We start from the raw sequence: 18,703 nt of genomic DNA on the forward strand, positions 1-18,703 counted from the left end.
TTTTATCTTGCCTATATTAGGTGCTAGGAAAATGACCATGAGGTGGGATTTAAAACACTCTCTTTAAACACACCTTGGTTACATCTGGTTAGTTACAGTAAGTTCATCACCGATGTTACACCCAGTTATTTTTTCAAGGAATGTCAACATTTGAAGGCTATAACTTACTGGCAGTTTAATGTTGTCCTGGGATTAATATGAGAGGAGAGAAGTGGGCTGTGAATTACAAGGGGATGTGTACTGCAAAAGATTTGGCAGGCCAGGTCTCTCATTAGGCCAAAGTTTGGGATGTCCTAGGTCTGTATGTATGCTATTAATCACCAGCTGGGGCTTACCAACATTAAGCAGTTTTTCCATTAAAAAATTCATTGCTCATTTCAAGAGGAACAGAATTACCCTATCTGCAGAATTCAGATTTTGGGGAAAAAAAACCAGTTTCTTCAAGTTCTGTTTAAAACATTCTGAAATCAGACAGAAGGCTCCAGAAGAGAAAGCATTTTTCTATTCCTGCCATCAAGCAGCACTATTCCATTTCAGAATTTATTAAGTATTTACTAACCTGAGTTGGCACAAAAGATAATCTTCAAACCATCAGCACATTTAACAGCAACAAAGTACGCAGATTTATAATTAGACTTAGCTATTAGGAGAATAATATCCCTGTCTTCTGAAAGAGTCCCCAGTTAATAGATCAAGTACATATTAGAGATTCATCAAAATGTGTAACCCTGTGTATAAATTAATAAAGAGGTATAACAAATGTAGCATAACAAAGAAGAGTATATATAGAAAATGACAGTAATAAAGAAAAGTACAGAACAGACAAAAATGTAGCTCCTAGAACAAAAAATAGGCTCCTAGAACATTTCCAGCTGGAAGGGACCTTAGGAGGTCTCTTGTCCTACCTCCTGCCCAAAGATGGACATTCAGATTTTGAAAACCATTCATGATATAGACAGGACAACTGCTCTGGGCAACCTGTAGTGTTCAGACTGTAGATGGAAAGAAAGAAAGAAAGAGGCAGTCAGAAAAATGCAGAAGAAAACATAGAAGTACCTCAAAGTGTTACTAAGGACTATCATAGAAAGAAAAAGGGAAGATAAGGGAAGAAAGTACAGTTCTTTTAAAAGTAAGAAAAAATGCACAGGAAAACATTTTTTCATACTTCAATTTATCCAGAAGCCTAAAGTGAAGGGTCTGATTCTTTAAGTCTTGATTTATAACATAAAACAACCACCCAAAATTGAAACAAATCAGAAAACCTTTATGCCCTTCAAGCCATTTTAACATATACTCCAGAACCTGAGTACCCGAAATCAATAGCTGCTTTCAAACAGGTAGGCTACATGGATCCTGCTGAGCACTGTTTAACACATTTCTGCTAAAATTCTGAGGATAAACAATGAATGACACTATTTTGTATGTTGAACTTTGTAGTTCCATCAGATAAGAAGCTGTCTGTGAGCCCTCCAACTGAACACATCTACTATATGGCTGTTTTAATGTTTCCCTTTGCAAGGAATTGGGAAATGGCAGGAAAGTATGGCAGGGCCATTTTTAGGGGTTGGTGAATTAAGAGATTTGGAAAAACATCCAAAGTTTTGTTTCCTGGTCTATTTGTTTTGACAATTTCGATTGCAGAACCTGCAAGCACAAGACATGTCTAATGTCGTTGGAAACAGGGAAGAGGAAGGATACTCTATGAATATCACCTCTGTTGCTACTACATGGTCAAGTGAGACAAAGATAAAAATGGACAAAAGAAATTATCACCATTTGGTTTTTTAGGTAATAGAAACAGGATGCTCAGACACTGAAGGCACAAGTCTCTGCTCTGAAAAGTTTATACTGACCACCACCAGTCAGGGCGTCACATGATTCCACAAAGCTCCTTTTTACTGACATGGATTGGTATCACTAGGTCTTGATGTCTTGATTTAATCTTTGAAAGACCTGTGTGTCAATAAGAGTATGATTGCCTTGCTAACTGAATCAATATGGAATCGTGTCCATAGAGAAGGAGAGGACTGGAAAGGCAGAAGAAGTAGCCCATGCGACAAACAAGAGGCTTTCTTCTGAGGTTACTATAAGGGTATGCCGTGTAATGTTTTGATCATCACTGCGCTCACTGCACAACAGGCAGTACACAGGGGTAACATTGAAACCTATGCCTGTTCTCTTCTTAAGTTTAAGACAATAATACCAAAGGTAACAAGATCATTTTAGCATTCAAAGTAATCAGGTGATGACAGGAAGCCACATCTGAGCATCTCAACTAATAAAACCCCACGGAGCTTCAAGTGCCCATGACGCAGTCTTTTCCAATTGAGTGTAAAATAGGACATGTCACCTCACCCAACACCCTGGACCACAATGTTTTGAAGGTAGAAAAGGAGGAAACCACACTGCAAGGAGGAAGCGACAAATGAAGTTTTAAAAAGTTTGCAGGTTTAAACCAACTTCATCATAACCAGAAACAGCTATTAAATTCTGAAGCAATAACACATCATTAAAAATTAAACTGCTGAAACTGGGCAGCAATCTCAAACATTTTCAATGGCATCATTGAGTGCAGGAATTGCTGACCACTGTATGCAAGGCAACCACTAGCAAGGAATTGTTTATCAGAGTGATTAGAATACGGCATGCCAATACCACAGCTACCTATTCAAAATGCAAGACAAGCACCACATAATTTCATATGGAACAAAGAAGCAGGGTCAACTGGTAAACAGTTTTATTTCTGTTTTATTCTTCACTGGTTTAGCAAAGGTAAAACCTTGTGAAACAACATTTTTTGGTTGGGAGAGTGCAAGAATTATGAGAGAGAGGAAAAAAAGAAACATCCAGACAATAACCCAGATGTTATTTTGTGTAGTATGTCTCCAGTTCTGATCAAAAACCTCTGCCTTGTCTCCTTTATTGTTTTCAAGATTTTTATTTTACCAGCAAAAACATATCCACACAGAACATATTACTTCTGATAAATCACTTTTTTGTTTTCATGGAAGCCATAGTTGTCACAAAAATTTTCAGCACAATCAAAACAAGTACTTTAAAATGTTGAAGTCTGCTGAAAATCTAGTGTTTTACAGACACAGCAAGGTTTAATCATTTATTTATTTGCTTAAAATGCATTTGATTAAAAACTGCACTACATCAAAGTGTAGGTGACTTTCTACCATCTTAGAAAAAACAATCACCAAATCCTGGGCTGAAGCTATAATAAACTCAGAATTGATCTATATTGCATGGGCAGAGCTACCCTACCCTATTCCATGTGACTTCAACTTGCTCAAAATTACTATTCAGCCTGCTGCAGTCAAATATCTTCTTAAAACAAGTGAGGAAAACAAGGTATCTCTATTTAAGGGAAATCCACAGCTCACTAAAATAAGTTTTCAAAGTCCTTTACTCTGTTAGAATGGCATTAAGGTGACAGAGCCTCTTCTCACACATAGGATCTTCTCATCTAGACAAAAGATGTTTCATTTTAACAGAAGGCAGGTTCATCTCAGGATATATTTACACTGTGCGTGGTAAATACTAGAAAGATGAGCCTGCACTGACCTCTGCCTCTGTGACTCATCTGCTGCTGGAACCCTCTGGATCTCAACAGCTCATTTCATGCTAGCTCACATGACCATCACAGTGGTGACTAAGAAGCAGATGCACCCTCAGGAAAAGAAGAACTGGGCAGGTTTTGACCGTAAGCCATGACAATAAACTCTAGGGCCATTAAGGACTTGATAGGTTGATCCCATGCTGTTTGGAGTTACCTCATACTAACCTGGAGGAAAATAATGTGACCAGTCTTTGCTAGTTTGCAGGATTCTGGTGAACAGTCAACAGAACAAACTAAAGGCTCCAAGGAACATGAGGTTTTTGGCATTTAACCTGAACCACCGTGAACTCTTCCCCTTGAGATTCAGATTTGGTCACTGACAAGGCACTATATTAGCTTGAAAGCACTAAAGTTTATCCTAAACTTCATTCCTACCGAACATTAACAAGAAAAGATTTACAGACTTCTAAAGCTTAAAAGGTCCATCTTCTTAGTCACTTGTCCTTCAGTGGGTACCAGTTTTCAGTGGGTAACATAACTCTCAAACATAACAGCCATCGTTTCAAGTCTTAAAATGGAACATCAACATTATCAGTTTGAAGTTAAAACAGAGGAAATAGCAAGGAAAAAGGGAGGTGAGTGGAACTTATGAAAGATCATTCATCAGCAGATGCTGAGGATGATCAGATCCAGGAACTTGGTATTGGGGCATATGCTTATTGCAGCTGAGATGTGACTACAGGCCAAGGTCATATGAAAAATGTCATATTTCATAGCATAAACAACAGTAAATAAAAGACACGGCAGCTCAGGCTTCAGCACAGACGAGCTTGTCAAATCCTACCAGCAAGGATTTGAACTGTTACCCTGCTGAAACGCATACTCTTGTTTCTTGTAATCAAGCATTACCTGAGCTCAGTAACCACAGGTCAGCAATGGGCATTACAGCTTATTAGTAACCCTTCCTACTGATCTCTGGAAGTGGTCTGTATTGCCTGACTTACATAAAACACACAAGAGAAAACGTTCTATATTTTTATTTAAGAAGCAAGTCGCCAATAGTGAATAATTTGGCATGACAGTGTCAGACGGCTGAAAGAGTTGGTGTTGATCCCCCTACAGCTGCCCTGTAAGTGCATCATTGTTCTGTTCCAAACTCACTTGCTCTGGTGAGAACATCCCTGCTCTGACTGTGGCTTGATGACCAGCCGTTAGCTTAGATTCTTCTGCCTTCATGATGGCTTTGAGCACTACCGGATCTTGTTTAATTTCTATAAAAGTTCTCTAGTTGGTGCACATCAAAACCATTCCACAAAATGAACAAACATGCAGCAAGCAAAGATCACTGAGGACTTGCTTCAAAAATCTCAATGGAAACACCACTGCAGATGCAGGCTAAAAGATATCTGAGGCACAGAATGACTCTTACTGGAGCGATCTGGTAGAACATGGTAATTTATGTACCTCTACTTTCAGTGTACTTGAAAAAATATAGGAACTCCTATACAGTATACATTCCCAGAATGTCCTAGAGCCAAAAGCCTCAACGACTTAAAACAGAATTCTGTATTCAGATTGATTATCATTAATTTTAATTAAGAACCATCCTTCATCACTTACAGTTCTTCCTTAGACCCAGATAACAAAATCCAGCCTTCTGTTTTGCTAAGCAAAACCAACAAACAATGAAATTTGACAAGTTGAAAATCTACCATTTAAAAAATGGAATGAAAATTAAAAGATAAGCAAGGGAAGCAAAAATCTGAATGAAATCAGATATTTAAGAACTCAAGAATTTATTTATTTTGTGTGTAAGACATCAAGATTTTTTCCCCAGTCCTTCAAAGCTACAGGAACATAGATGTTGAAGCCTGAAATTGTAGTTCCATACCCTTTTGCTTTTAAATTAAACAAATTATCTCAGTTTTTGGAGTACTTTTTGACCCCAGGGAAACTATGCCATTAAGAGAGTGCCAGAAACATATTTAATTGATGCATGTCCCAAGAACAGCTCAAAAGAGGGCAGACATACCACATATAGATTTCAAGGAAATTACTGAAAAGCCGCAGAGCTTCAACAGAACGTGATATGTGAAACATGGCATATGAAAGACTCAGTATCAAAAGGGTAAATTCAGTTCAGGAAATATTAATCTGATTACCTAAGAGGTACTATGAATTGGATATGCTTCTTTGTGCACCAAATCCAACCTGCACAGATGAAGGAGACTCCATTTTCTGACATGTAACTAGTGCTTAAGGGACAATCAAGTTACAGATGCTGTTTCAAACAATTTTTCCATTTGGGAGCGCATGTGCAGTAACCAGCCTGTAATATGAGATTTTCTATTTTCTTGAGTGGCTTACACACTCCACAACTTGACTTTGCTGTTCTCATATTTAGTGTAATGCTTTCTATGCACCTGCCTAACAGAAAACCAGTCCAGCAACACCCTTAAACAAAGCACTCCACACAGAGCTCTGACACAAGACTTATGCTGACTGAATTCTGGGCTAATTTTATGCAATGCAGGTTTTTATCTAAATGATATTTTTCTTCCTCTTTCCTTCCTGTCATCATTGGCAATTTCCAGGATCTATTGACAAAAATGTGCCTCAAATAAATTATCTGTTGCAGGCTCCTCCCCTTGTTGGATTTATGTAATGGTGCCACTGTCAAATATCCATGACTGTAAACTATGAAGTCAATGGCCTTGAATTATCAGTTAGCTATTTAAATGTTACTACTTTAAATTATGGTAATAAATGCTTTCAAAAAAGCAAATTTGAAATCTATTTTCATTTTTGTTCACAAAATACATTTAAAATTGAAAAAGAACAAAGCTTAAGAATCAGATCTCTAATTAGGACATCTGTAACTTAGCATTTTATGTTAAGGAGACTGTTTGCACAGCTTATCAAAGACCCTAGTCTTGCAGACTACACCAGCAATCACACAAGGCCACCTTCTGTTTATTTCTCCATCAGCATCCCACATCTGTATGACTGTGTTCATATGTACAGGTATATGAATAACAGGATTAGTTTTACAAAATATAGAGGAAGGCTCAGCCCACCTCCACTAGCAGTTCCCTATACAGCTTTTAATTATTTCAGCAGAGAGAGATAGATATCAATCCCTTCATTAAGGCAAGGAGTATTCAGGGAGAACCATTTTGAAAAGGCTGGCTTGGGGCAGAAGTTGCAGCTGGTACACATCCAGCAGTTGTGGCCGAATCAGCCACGCCATGAAGGCGCCGGGGCTCGCTGCCAGCCAGCTGACGGAGAAGCAAGACGAAGAGGCACGTCCATGAAGAAAGACTGCGGCAGCGTGGGAGGACTATGACCTTTTGATCTCCAAGATGTTCCTGATGTACCAAAGTGACATGTCAGCTCTAATAAGCTGCAGTCTCGAACTAGTGGCAGGGACCTACAAATTACTGTGAGATCTGAAGGCATTTGTTGTGATGATCCTGGCCTGGATGGGGCATATCAGTGCTCCCCCAGCAGGACTATTTGACAGTCTATCCCAACAATTTCCAAACCAGGGGTTGTAACCTCCAGCAGGGTCACAGCCACACAGAGTGGGGTCACAAGACTGACAGAGATGTGATTGTTTTGTTAGTATTTGGGGTCGTAAGCTTGGCTGGGGTGAGTTCACCACCAGAAACAGGGGCACAAACACAAACCATTTGGGAACAGCTGGTCTAACAGATTTCACGCTCAGAAACAACTTCCGGATATTCAGCTAAAACATGCCCAAACTACTGCCTTACATATCCATGTGCCATCCTGAAACAACAACTCCCCTGCCAGGTATCAGACTGGCTCAAATTACTCCCAAAGAATCATGGCTGCTTACCCAGCAGTAGCATCTGTTTTGCCTTTTCCTGACAAATTTTCCATTGTTAATAGTGCAGCTATTCATACTTGAGCCATTGTCTTTTTTACCCTTTCTGGCAGTAGTTAAGCACCAGCTCATGCAGGAATCTTCTGTAGACTGTGGCTTGCCTAGAAGACTGGAGCAACAGCAGGACATTTTAGGAGAGCAGAAATTAATGTAAACATAGCCTTCCTTTAGTTAAGCTCCAGGCATTTCCTCTTTCTACCATTTCTTCACCCATCTTTCTGTACTGCACTGTGACCACTTGGGTTGCTTTTCTCCAAATATCTCTTAATTTTATTTTTTAGTATAACTGATATTATGAGAAGACCAGCAAAATCCAGATTAGATTAATTTTGTCTCTGTGAAGCATGCAAAATCTGCTCATACTCAAGGCTCCCTATTTTAATTAAATTAAGAGGTAATGCACCAACTATATATCATGTTATGTTTGGGTTTGAATGTAACATTTTAGGAGTAGACTGCCACTGGGAAGAAGTTCATTCACACGCCAGAGTGCCCAGCTTCAACCTCCAAAAAAGGCTAAGAGGTTATAAAACTTCCATAATTTAAGACAATAAATCATTATTACAATAATAAAGCAGGAAATAGACACAAATTAAGCAGAAACACCCATGTGCTCTTTTTACGATTAAGGGGAATCATCAATCACAGAAGCTGCCTGAGATTAACAAGGAGCCAGTTTTTCAAACATCCTGCAGTAAACCCAGAGGAAATCCAGCTGGAACTGCAACTCGAACACAGGCAACTGACTCTAAAAGTATCCTCTGTCCCTTCACCCTCGCCTTCCCTTTTGGCATAACACCTGCACCTAGGGTCACTTCTAACTGGTTCAAGTTCTGCAGGTGAGCCATATGCTTCATGTAATGCCCCAAGACAAATATGATTCCCATAGTTATGTTTTCCCATAAATCAAAATCCTTCTGATCCCTTCCCAGTTCTGTGAGAAGAAAGATCCATTGCTGGTACTATAAAACTCCAGAAGAAATGGGACTAAATGCTACTCAATGATAAATATTAATTTAATATTTTTTCCTCAACCTCTGTACAGATTTAAGGACAATCCATAGTGAGTTAAGACAGAATTTAATTGGTCATTGTGCACAGGGACAAGTGCTGTTTAGCTCTTTCCTACCCTTGAATTCATTTTTTACAATGTAATTTGAAAGATAAATTAGTTTAGAGCAGTTCCACCAACACTGAGGTGCAATGTAGGACTGCAGAAGGGATTTAGAGCCAAACCATGTCTCATTTTTCTGAATTGAACCACTGATTTGCAGGACCACAGAAAAAGTTCATTATTCACCCACACTGTAGAATGAGTTAATCTTATTTTTAAACATTTTTAGGGCATAAGGAAATGACCAACTGCAATCTTGCTACAATGCTTTACAGCTATATGCCATCCACTGAAACTCACTGACTGACACATACATGCTCTCAAGCTTACTGCAGTTACAGGAACACAGGAATAAACTGGTGTGTGCAGCAGGATTCATGCAAACCCATTCTACTTTGCATTGGAAGGTGTAACACGTACTCAGCGCACTTCTTTTCAGCCGAGGTAAGTTACTTAGCAGCTGAGAGGTGGTAACTCCTAACCACTCAACTATGACTGTAATCACTTCTGTTATCGTGCTTCTAATTACATAGATGAGTGATTCCCAGCAAATGTACCTGAAGGCTTTCTGGATTACAAATTGTTGATTAATGATTGTAAGTCATATCACGTCTTCAGAAAGAAACCACAACAAAGCAGTAAAACTTTGTATTCTCTCATCATAGCAATTAGGAAATGACGAATGGAGATTCTCTTAAACTGATATATAGAGGTCTTTGAGTGTTCCTGCTGACAGTTTTCAACCTTTCCATAGTCTATATCAAGTGATTATGCATGTCATTCAGCTTGACATTTCCATAGACACATACAGTCTCTGTAACAATGTTTTACTGAGAGACTTATCTTTTGATTAAAAAGCCGTTAAAATTTGGCTAGATGTTATTATGTCGTTACTTCCCACTTAGTGAAATATAGCATCAAAATTAGTACAGGCTAACATGACCACTGTTATTGTGAAATCTAACTGCTCCATATACCACCGCAACCCTGCCTCATGCAGAAACAATCACAGTATCATTTCCCCTAATGGTTAATATCATTTGTTCCAGGCCCTGTAACGATGGCGCACTTCCTTGTGGCATTCTCAACAACCAGAAAGGCTTTTTTCTTTCCACTGAAGCACTGGGGGGCAGACTCTACTACTGTTAAGAGCACAGAGTTACAAGAAACACAAACACAGTGGAAGCACAAGAATCAAATTGTATTTTGAGGAGGCGCATTTTTCCCTCCCACATGTATTAATGAATTTTATCAAGGTCATCCCTTTTTTTCAGTGCTCACTGTTTACCTGTCCTGAAGTAGATGGACTGTGTTGACTTCTAGCAGGTGAAGGAAGATAAGCTCCCTTCTCACCTTCGAGAGTATGTGGGGCTAATAATCTTTTTCATGAAAGGTCTGAAGCTGGAGAAGTAACTCAAAGACAGAACAGACTGAAGGAATAAAAGGCTTCCCACAGCACTGTTGGCTGGTGAAGTGGGTTATAGGGTCTATGCTGGAACAATTTCTTAAAAGACAGCTGAGACATGAAGTCCAGCATCAAAATAAAGGATTAGAAAGAAACAATTCCAGCTGTTCCATTATTGAGCTCACATGAACGAGAACCAGTTAAATAATTCTATCAACTCTGACACTAAAGTCACAACGGCCAAGGCTCAGACTTGGAGGCAGAATCCTGTGGCTCATGGAGCTGTTCTGTCCCATCACAGGAGGGCAGCTGACATTGTGCCTAAGTGGCAACCAAACCATCAGGTGAGAAGTAGTAATTAATATCAAAGCAAACACAGAGGCAAATCTCACTACACTTTCATGTATCATTAGAACTGTAGAAGGCAAATGCTATATTGTAGCCCTTCCCTACCTTCATAAGCCATAAACCAAGAAGAGAACTCCATTAGAGAATCACTGAACAGGCAAGGCTGGAAGGAACTACAATGGGTCATCTGGTCCAACCTCCCTGCTCAAGCAGAGTCATCCTAGAGCACATTGCACAGGATTGCATCCAGACAGTTCTTGAATATCTCCTGTGAGAGAGACTCCACAATCTCTATGGGCAATCTGTTCCAATGCACAGTCACCTGCACAGTAAAGAAGTTCTTCTGCATATTCAGATGGAACTTCCTGTGCATCAGTTTCTGCCTGTTGCCTCTTGTCCTATTGCTTGGCACCACAAAGAAGAGCCTGGCTCTATCCTCTTGACACCCTCCCTTCAGATACTTAAACATATTGATAAGGTCCCCTCTTTACCTTTTCAAGCATGTGCTTTAGCCTTTAGGATTCACACCTGCACACTAGTCTCAGTTGGGAAATTTACTCTTTAGTATGCACAGACACGGTGTAATTGTTGGAATTCATCTTCCAAATAATCTGGCAATACCATTAGTGTTATTTGTACTCATTGCCTTTTGCATATTTAAAATTCATTAAGCTTCACAGGATCCACATGAGGGGTCACAGTCAAAAGACTTTACATATACCATGCCACATGGTTCTTGAGTTTCTACATGCCCAGTAACCTTGATAGAGATTATATAATGGTAACAAAATTAAAGGGTTTTAGTAGGTATTTCCAAATACTTGGGTCTCAGAAGGTCAGAGTGGATTCATATTAAAATGATAGGATATTCATTTATGAATTGTCCTATTCAAAAATGTATTATAATTAACTAACAATACTGCTTCAATGATCCAAGACAAACTATTTTCTCTTTCAAGCAAAATTGTGTAAACCAGGCTGCAATCAGTTTACAGAGCATTCAGCTAAAACACTAAAGCCCTAAAACATGCCAAAGTGTTATGATACTTTCCACAGCATTTAAATGTATATCATGCTGGAGCACTTCACTAGGACATGCATTATTCTGCATTAGATTTAAAACTACAAGGAGAAAGCGTTTTAGAAACTTTTTTAACAGCTGCTTGATCTGTAAGCTCACGGTTCCTGCAAAACAGGTAAGTTTATGTTCTCACAGGATATTCTTTTTTATTTTAATTAAGTCACCTGCAGATCCAACCCTAAACATTAAGTGCACACATAAATCAATAAATAAACAAACCAAAACCAACCAACAGCCTCTGATCTCTGGGGGCTCCTCAGTTCACTTGATAATTCCTTCAGTGTTTTCACTCCATTTGGCAGCAGGACTGAAAGAAGAGGATTTGAAGAGAGAGAAGTAATAAACTACAGAACTGATCTTACTCTGAGGTGAAGAGGTCAACTCATTATTTTCCCCCAGGAATATCCTGAAATATTAAGAAAGCAAAAAAAAGTTGAAGAATAAAAATATAACCCCAAATTTTAAAAAATGGTAAACTGAGGCTTGAAGAATAAAACAATTTAATCACAATATGACTAGAAATCAAGGGCAAAGCAAGGAAGAGAAGCCAAAGATTCCAGCTTCAGATCTTCTGCTCCTAAGCTGAAGCAGGAAAATCCTGTGGGTGGGAGATATTATGGCAGCTTAGTTTTCTCCAGTCTCCACAACACGAAAGCCTACTTCTGCTCAACAGCTTAAAAGAATTCAAGATCAGAGCAACAAAGTTGAAAAGGTCAGACTAAACTCATTGCTCACACTGTGCACTAAAAATATACAATGCTATGACAAACTGCTTGATGAGCACAAATGGCAAAAGACTGAACACTAGCTTCCCCAGAGCTAGCACAAGTTTACAGACAATTTTAAACACAAAATAATTCTGACTTTTTCAAACAAATATCTGAAAGTACTAGCTGAGACTGAAGAAGCCCAAGACAGCATTCATTTTTTTGCTTGACACTTTGTACATGCTGTGAGGGGGATACTGTTCTTGTTCATACCAACACACTCCTGAGCTTTTTCCAAGAAAGACTGAGTTTGGCTTTTATGTCTGTGAGAGGAAGTTAGAGCTTGCAGCTGGCAGATACATTAATAAGACAGGCACTGGTGGACTAGAAGGGACCTCAAGTAGGTCATACTGTCTTATCTCTTTGCAGCACACAAAAGAAACACACAAATTTCCCTGTCCAGCTAGCACTCTAACACACAGGCTTAGAATTAATTTCTAAAGACTTTTTACATTAGGTAAAATTTATTCATGTGAAAATAACAAAAATAGTACAGTCACAGCCACAGATAACTTGTTTAAAAATATCCATTAACAGTCATGCAAAATATTTTGCTGTGTACATTTACATTCCCTTTCTAGTGTTCACTTAGCCTAATGCAGCTTAAATCTATTTTTTTTAATTATTAAAAAAAATTTTCATCGGGTAAGAGCTACTTTTTATGTCTAAGTAATAAAGCATTAGTTCTTGCGATAATCCTGGGCTTGTCTGACCACCCCTGCAATCTAAAACAACTTTAAGGCTTCTCAAACTGGAAATTGTCTCTGACCAGAAGAGCTAAACAGAGACTATTTCATAAAGCAAGAGTGAAAGTGAAAGAGCAGTGTTCACAATCATCCTCCAGTCTATCTCCTGTGATGACATGGTTTGAGAGATGGCTATGTAAGAATGGTGCAGTAACAAGTAGAAACTGAGTTTGCTTCCCAGGGAAGAAGCGACAGCCTTACATCTCTGAGAATTTTGGAGCTAGACTATTAGTCTTAACTCCTTCAGATGATAATCTGGCAATATGTAAAGGCCAAATGACTGCAAGAGCTCAGACCATGGGTAGAGAAACTTTTGTGTTTTATTCATCACTTTAATTTGTAACAAACTAAGCATTTTTTTATCTGTCTTGAAGCAGAAGTATGCACAGATCTGGGAATTTAGCTGGACGTAACCATTTCCTATAAAAATTACCAACAAACAGTTCATGAATTCTTACACTGGTACATAAGTGGTGGGATTTTACAGCCAGCACTGCTTTTACAAAGCCATTAATGTTCTCATAAAAACCTAACATATTTTTAGGACACAAGTTCTCATGCACTAGATTACAATTCTACAGAAGACAACCTTTGAGCCTGAAACAGCTTGACAATGTCCTTTCAGCTTGTTCATCAGATTAACTTTCTGTCACACATCAGATGAACAGCTTCCTTGGTTTCTTGACTAATCTAACACGTAACCCAAGCAATTCTCTTCTCAAGCACAATCAGAAGCAAAACCAAAAGACACTGTAACATTCCACTTCATTCTAATAGCACATTCAGTTTGAAATTTTCATTTCTGCCTCTCCCTAAGAAAGATTACCCTTTTAGCAAACCATTTACAGTGACTGGACTCTGATTTCAGATAGGATTAAAACAACATATCAGACATACACAAACCAAGTAGTCTGAGTTGCTTACAGGACTAATAATGTGTTATGGGTCCTTTCACATCTAGGTCACTGGTTCAAATTCAGCTTTAGTTGGTGATGAGTGACAAGGAACAATTAGGTAAGAACTCAGTCACAAATCTGGCCTCTTATCCCTGACCCTGCAACATATCCTCTTTGTGCACTTTGGCTACTCACCTAACTACTCTTTCCTGCAAATTCTACAGTTGTAAAAGAGTAGTAAGTATTATGAATATCACACTAACCCTAGAAGACTAATTAATTTAGGATTCTGAAAGTATAAAAAAATCATCATAAAATTAAAGTATTGCTACTTTCAGGCTGTTCAATAGCTAACAAGAAACACATTAAAAGGGGGAACTTTCTCAAGACAGGTCAACACCTCAATGTTAAAAAAATCCACTAAAACACATTGTCCACACTTGTAGCTTTTGATACCAAGATAAACACAGAAATCAAATGCTGAATGGGCCTGAAATTCCACATTTTCTCACAGGTAGACAGCATGTGTTAAAAGTGATGAAAAATGGAAATCCAGAAGCAGCCATTCTATGAATAAGAAAGACACAGGGAGAACACTATGTAGTGTGAAGATGCACTGTGTTCTTCCATTACACAACACAGCATGTAAATGCCATGTTAATGTTAGTCGACAGAAGAAGGAAGGGAGAAAAGGAAAGAAGTTTATCAGCCCTTTATCCCTTGATAAAACCTGAATTATTGAAGGAGCCTGCACTGCTACTGACTGTACTGTTCTTGTCCTGTGGCAAAACAAACATTTCCATTTTCAGCAACTGTGATGCTGGCTCATTTTACCACTTCAGATCCTTAATTAAAAACAAGGAATGAGAGCAACAAAAGAATACAACACACACACAGCACCAACACATTTTAACTCATTCTTGGGTTAAAAGGTGAAAAATAATGGTGGTAGTTTAGGCAAAACATGATAGCTTCATTAATAACCTGTAACTGCTACAAAAATCTTTACACCATCTCTTGCATAGTCCTGATTTCAGGACTAAGAATCTTTCATATTTGCTGGGAAATTTAGAAAGACTGCAACTTGTCCATATTTTTTTCCGAAGTATCTTCAAATATTTTAACCACGGGACGAAAATATGTTTTATTGAGAACATATTTTGTTATTACTTCAACTTCAGAGTCAGCTATGCCTTTCTTTTCAGAGAAAGTTCATACATAGCAATTCTAAAAGACAAGGAAAACCACAAGTACTGTGATCAAGAGCATTTAATGAGATGATGCACAATTTCATGCCAAGAAATCATAAAGGTGAAAAATTATGCCTTCCTCTTCCAAATCTAGTTACCGAATTTCAACTCTTTCTGACAGAGGTAAGGAGCAGTATCCAAGCAATGAACTTCAGAGATACTTTGCCAAGGGACAGAGCCAACCACAGCTACAAGCGCAATTTCAAAATGATTTAATGAGCCGTGCTTTACCAAGCTCCTATTGACAAAATTATGAAGTAAACCCAGCAATCAGTGTTAAGGCACTGCACTGAAGTTACTTGCTACTCTTTGACACTCTGTTTAACCTATCCTCAACCTCTTTCTCTTGTCCACTGAAATAAGTTGCAGAAGTAATGTCAGTTTTAACCACTTTTTTTGGTTGTTGTTTTTGCCACCAGGCTGTACTTCTGTTAAGTCAGAGAAGCTTAAGAGGGTTTGTGATCAACTAGAACACAGATAAGCTGATCAGAATCATCAGAAAGTGGAACAAGGAGAGAAAGAGCAGAAATACGTATGTTATACAAACTGGAAAGTCCACATGCAATTATCATGTCTTTGCAGGAAAGAGAAACATCGCTTTACATCATACATTTGGGTCTATGCATGAACTGAACTCTAAATAACAAACTTTTTGCATCTGTCCCTGACTGAGGGTACTCTGACTATTCTTTGCAAGTGGGGAAAGCTGAACTTATTATATTACTTTGCAAATCTTGATTTAGAATTAACTTTTCTTCCTAGCACACTGAATCCTCACTAGTACCCAAAAAGAGCATGCCTGTCTCTAATTCTGTGCAGAAAAAACAAACTTGAGGATGTAAAATAATATATGGCATCACAAAAACCCTCCTAGTACATTCACACAACATAGAGATGCAGTCTGAGGCACTGTACTTGAAAACCAGACAAGCATAATTCAAGAGACAGGACCGAGTATTTGCTTTCCTTCTTTTCTGACCAGTTAGTTCTCTTTGGAATTAGTAATAATCATTAGAGAAGGTAAAATTTGCAGCCTAGCCTGTGTATCTACTCTTGCAGCAGGTTCAGAAGACTGAGAAAATAATACTCTAAATGCATGTGCATGACAGTACAACACCGAGGAACTGACATGGCTCAAAAATTCATTCTTAGGCTCCAGAAAGTGTCAGATCCTTCTAGTTAGTCCACATACTTGTTTTTTATTTATAAATGGATTTTCAGAGAAACTGAAAAATAATTTTGTTCCAGACTCTTTTAGGCAAGACTTGCTAACTCGACTCTCTCAGACCCCTGTATATCAACAGAAGGCTGCAAATTACAGTGTGGATTTGTGTCAGTGTAGAGTTTCAGTTCTGATAGAGGGATCTCTTACCTTCAGACAGGGACAAATCATCAGCTGGAGACACCAGGTCTGCCTGGATCGCAGGGCCATTGCTCAGCGATGTGGTAATCTGATTTGTCAAAATAACCTGCAAAGAGAGAAGGAAAGGGTGAAGGGAAATGAATTTTTACAGCTACTGGAAGGCAGAGAAAAGCCCAGGACTGGAATCCTCCAGGCATAGCATGCAGGCAATTTAAACACTCAGAACTATCTGCAGAAACTGAAAGAGATATTTGCAAGAAGTGGAGGAAAAGGGATATTGTTAAAAAGATGAAATACTAAACAACAGGATGTTGATAAATATAGCCAGCTAAAATGAAACTACTGTTCTGAAGAGCTTCATTCATCGTTTGTTCATCTTCCATGAACAATTTGATGTTCCTTACAAGAAACCACCATTTTCTTCATAGGCAAATCGGAATTCTATTTCCCTAGTAATTTCCAGACAACTTACACATTTCCTTCCTTTGGCTGAAACAAAATGCCATGGAGAGAGGTGCTGTAGGGATCCACCCCCATTGCTCTGAAGCGCAAAACTACTAAATGTCACAGGGCTATCTCTACACAAGAGGATTTTTGAGTGTTTTTCAGGATCACAAGATTCTGATAAACAACAGACTGTAGTACCTACACAGTGCTCTCCTCTGATAGCATGAGCAATCATAGAATCAGCTGGGTTGGAAGGGACCGCCGAGATCATCAAGTCCAACCCTTGATCCAACACCGCCGTGGTTACTGGACCATGGCACTAAGTGCCACATCCAGTCTCGTCTTAAAAACCTCCAGGGATGGATAATCCACCACTTCCCTGGGCAGCCCATTCCAATGCCTGATTACCCTCTCTGTAAAGAATTTCTTCCTAATATCCAACCTAAACCTCCCCTGGCACAGCTTAAGACCATGCCCTCCTGTTTTACTTATAGCTGCCTGGGAGAAGCGACCAACCCCTACCTGGGGTGTGTACAAAGGGCAGAGACTTAATCAACCTGAGCTTATGACCCACACTTACTGGGAATTCCTCGTTCACGGGGAAGAATTGCAATCCCCGATCCCCATCGCGAATGGGGTTCAACGGGTTACCCGTGCCTGCCGGTGGAGGGTAGGCACAAGTTGAGCCACTCAGTATAGCACGCGTGCATTTGACATGCTTGCAAGGGATAAACAGTTTCTTGCGCTCTTAAACATGTACTGTTTTCAGCATTAAGGCAAACACTGCAAACACCACAGAGAGAAGAGCATAGGAAACCACAATTATCTCATAATGCTTTGGATCTTTAAGCAGCTACACTATCCACAATAACAGTAAATTACTTTTTTTTTTTTTTTTTAAGAAAAATGATCCTTCTACTTGCACTGAGAACAGACTCCGCTCCAAACAAACTCTCTTTGAAATTAATGGCCCGTCTTCAGCTATATTTGACACAGGAATATGGGAGAAAGGAATCCTACATGCTACTCTGTGGATGCTACTGGAATAAATATCTTACCATTGCTAAAAGGAAGAGGAATTTCTCTGCTCTTCCCTCCACTGCTCCTCCCTCCCTCTGATCATGGCTTCCTCTTGCTTTCTAACACTTTCAGCATTATGATATAACACACTCCTCATTTTCTTTTTCTGCTTCAAGATCCTACATAAGCTGTGTGAGATCGCAGAGTTCTAATTGGAGTGATGGTGCTGCAGGATATTGTGTCCTCTTCAGGCAGCATGACACGAGCTGCCAACAATGTGATGGAGTGTGAGACCTTTACCAAGACTATAACTCCACCTCCCTGCTCACATCAGCCCACCCATATCTGTGCTTGCAAACAGCACGATGGTGTCTCAGAGCTTTATGCACTGTATCAAGAGGACTAAATTGAAAAGTGGGTAAGTCAAATCTTCATCTACTCAACAGGAGTTCAAGACCTTTAGAACTCCATAGTGATGCTCCTCATGCTCTTCCGCTATTGACTACAAGCTGTGGACAAACTTTGGCTGGCCATGATCACCCTGCCAAGCTTAACCCCAGGGTGCACCTTTTGGGACTGGGCATTTATGACGACTGCAGTGAACACAAACATGGTAAGTAACAGGCTTGTTTGGTCATACACCTTGGCTAAGGTTCTTAAGGTACACTTTGCAATACTGCCAACAGCAAACACACAAGAAACACATTACATCCCCCTGCTGTTTCCCCCCTGAGCTGCTGCATGCACCTGTAAGCACCCAAAAGCAGACAGTAAAGGGCCTGGTACACACA

The 18,703-nt window shown here is 39.2% G+C and overlaps 1 protein-coding gene across 1 annotated transcript in view; it reads right to left on the minus strand.

Moving 5' to 3' along the window:
- Positions 1-18,703, minus strand: part of RAD51B (RAD51 paralog B) — a 288,156-nt gene that overhangs the window by 107,824 nt on the left and 161,629 nt on the right. Inside the window, exons 8-9 of the mRNA XM_017829726.1 lie at positions 16,455-16,551; positions 11,653-11,730 (exon numbers count right to left, since the gene is read on the minus strand). Coding sequence (XP_017685215.1) covers positions 11,653-11,730; positions 16,455-16,551 — 175 coding nt within the window. The remainder of the gene's footprint in view (positions 1-11,652; positions 11,731-16,454; positions 16,552-18,703) is intronic.

This window comes from Lepidothrix coronata, unplaced genomic scaffold (assembly GCF_001604755.1).
Source record: "Lepidothrix coronata isolate B3197 unplaced genomic scaffold, Lepidothrix_coronata-1.0 Scaffold168, whole genome shotgun sequence".
Classification (NCBI taxonomy): Eukaryota; Metazoa; Chordata; class Aves; order Passeriformes; family Pipridae; genus Lepidothrix; species Lepidothrix coronata.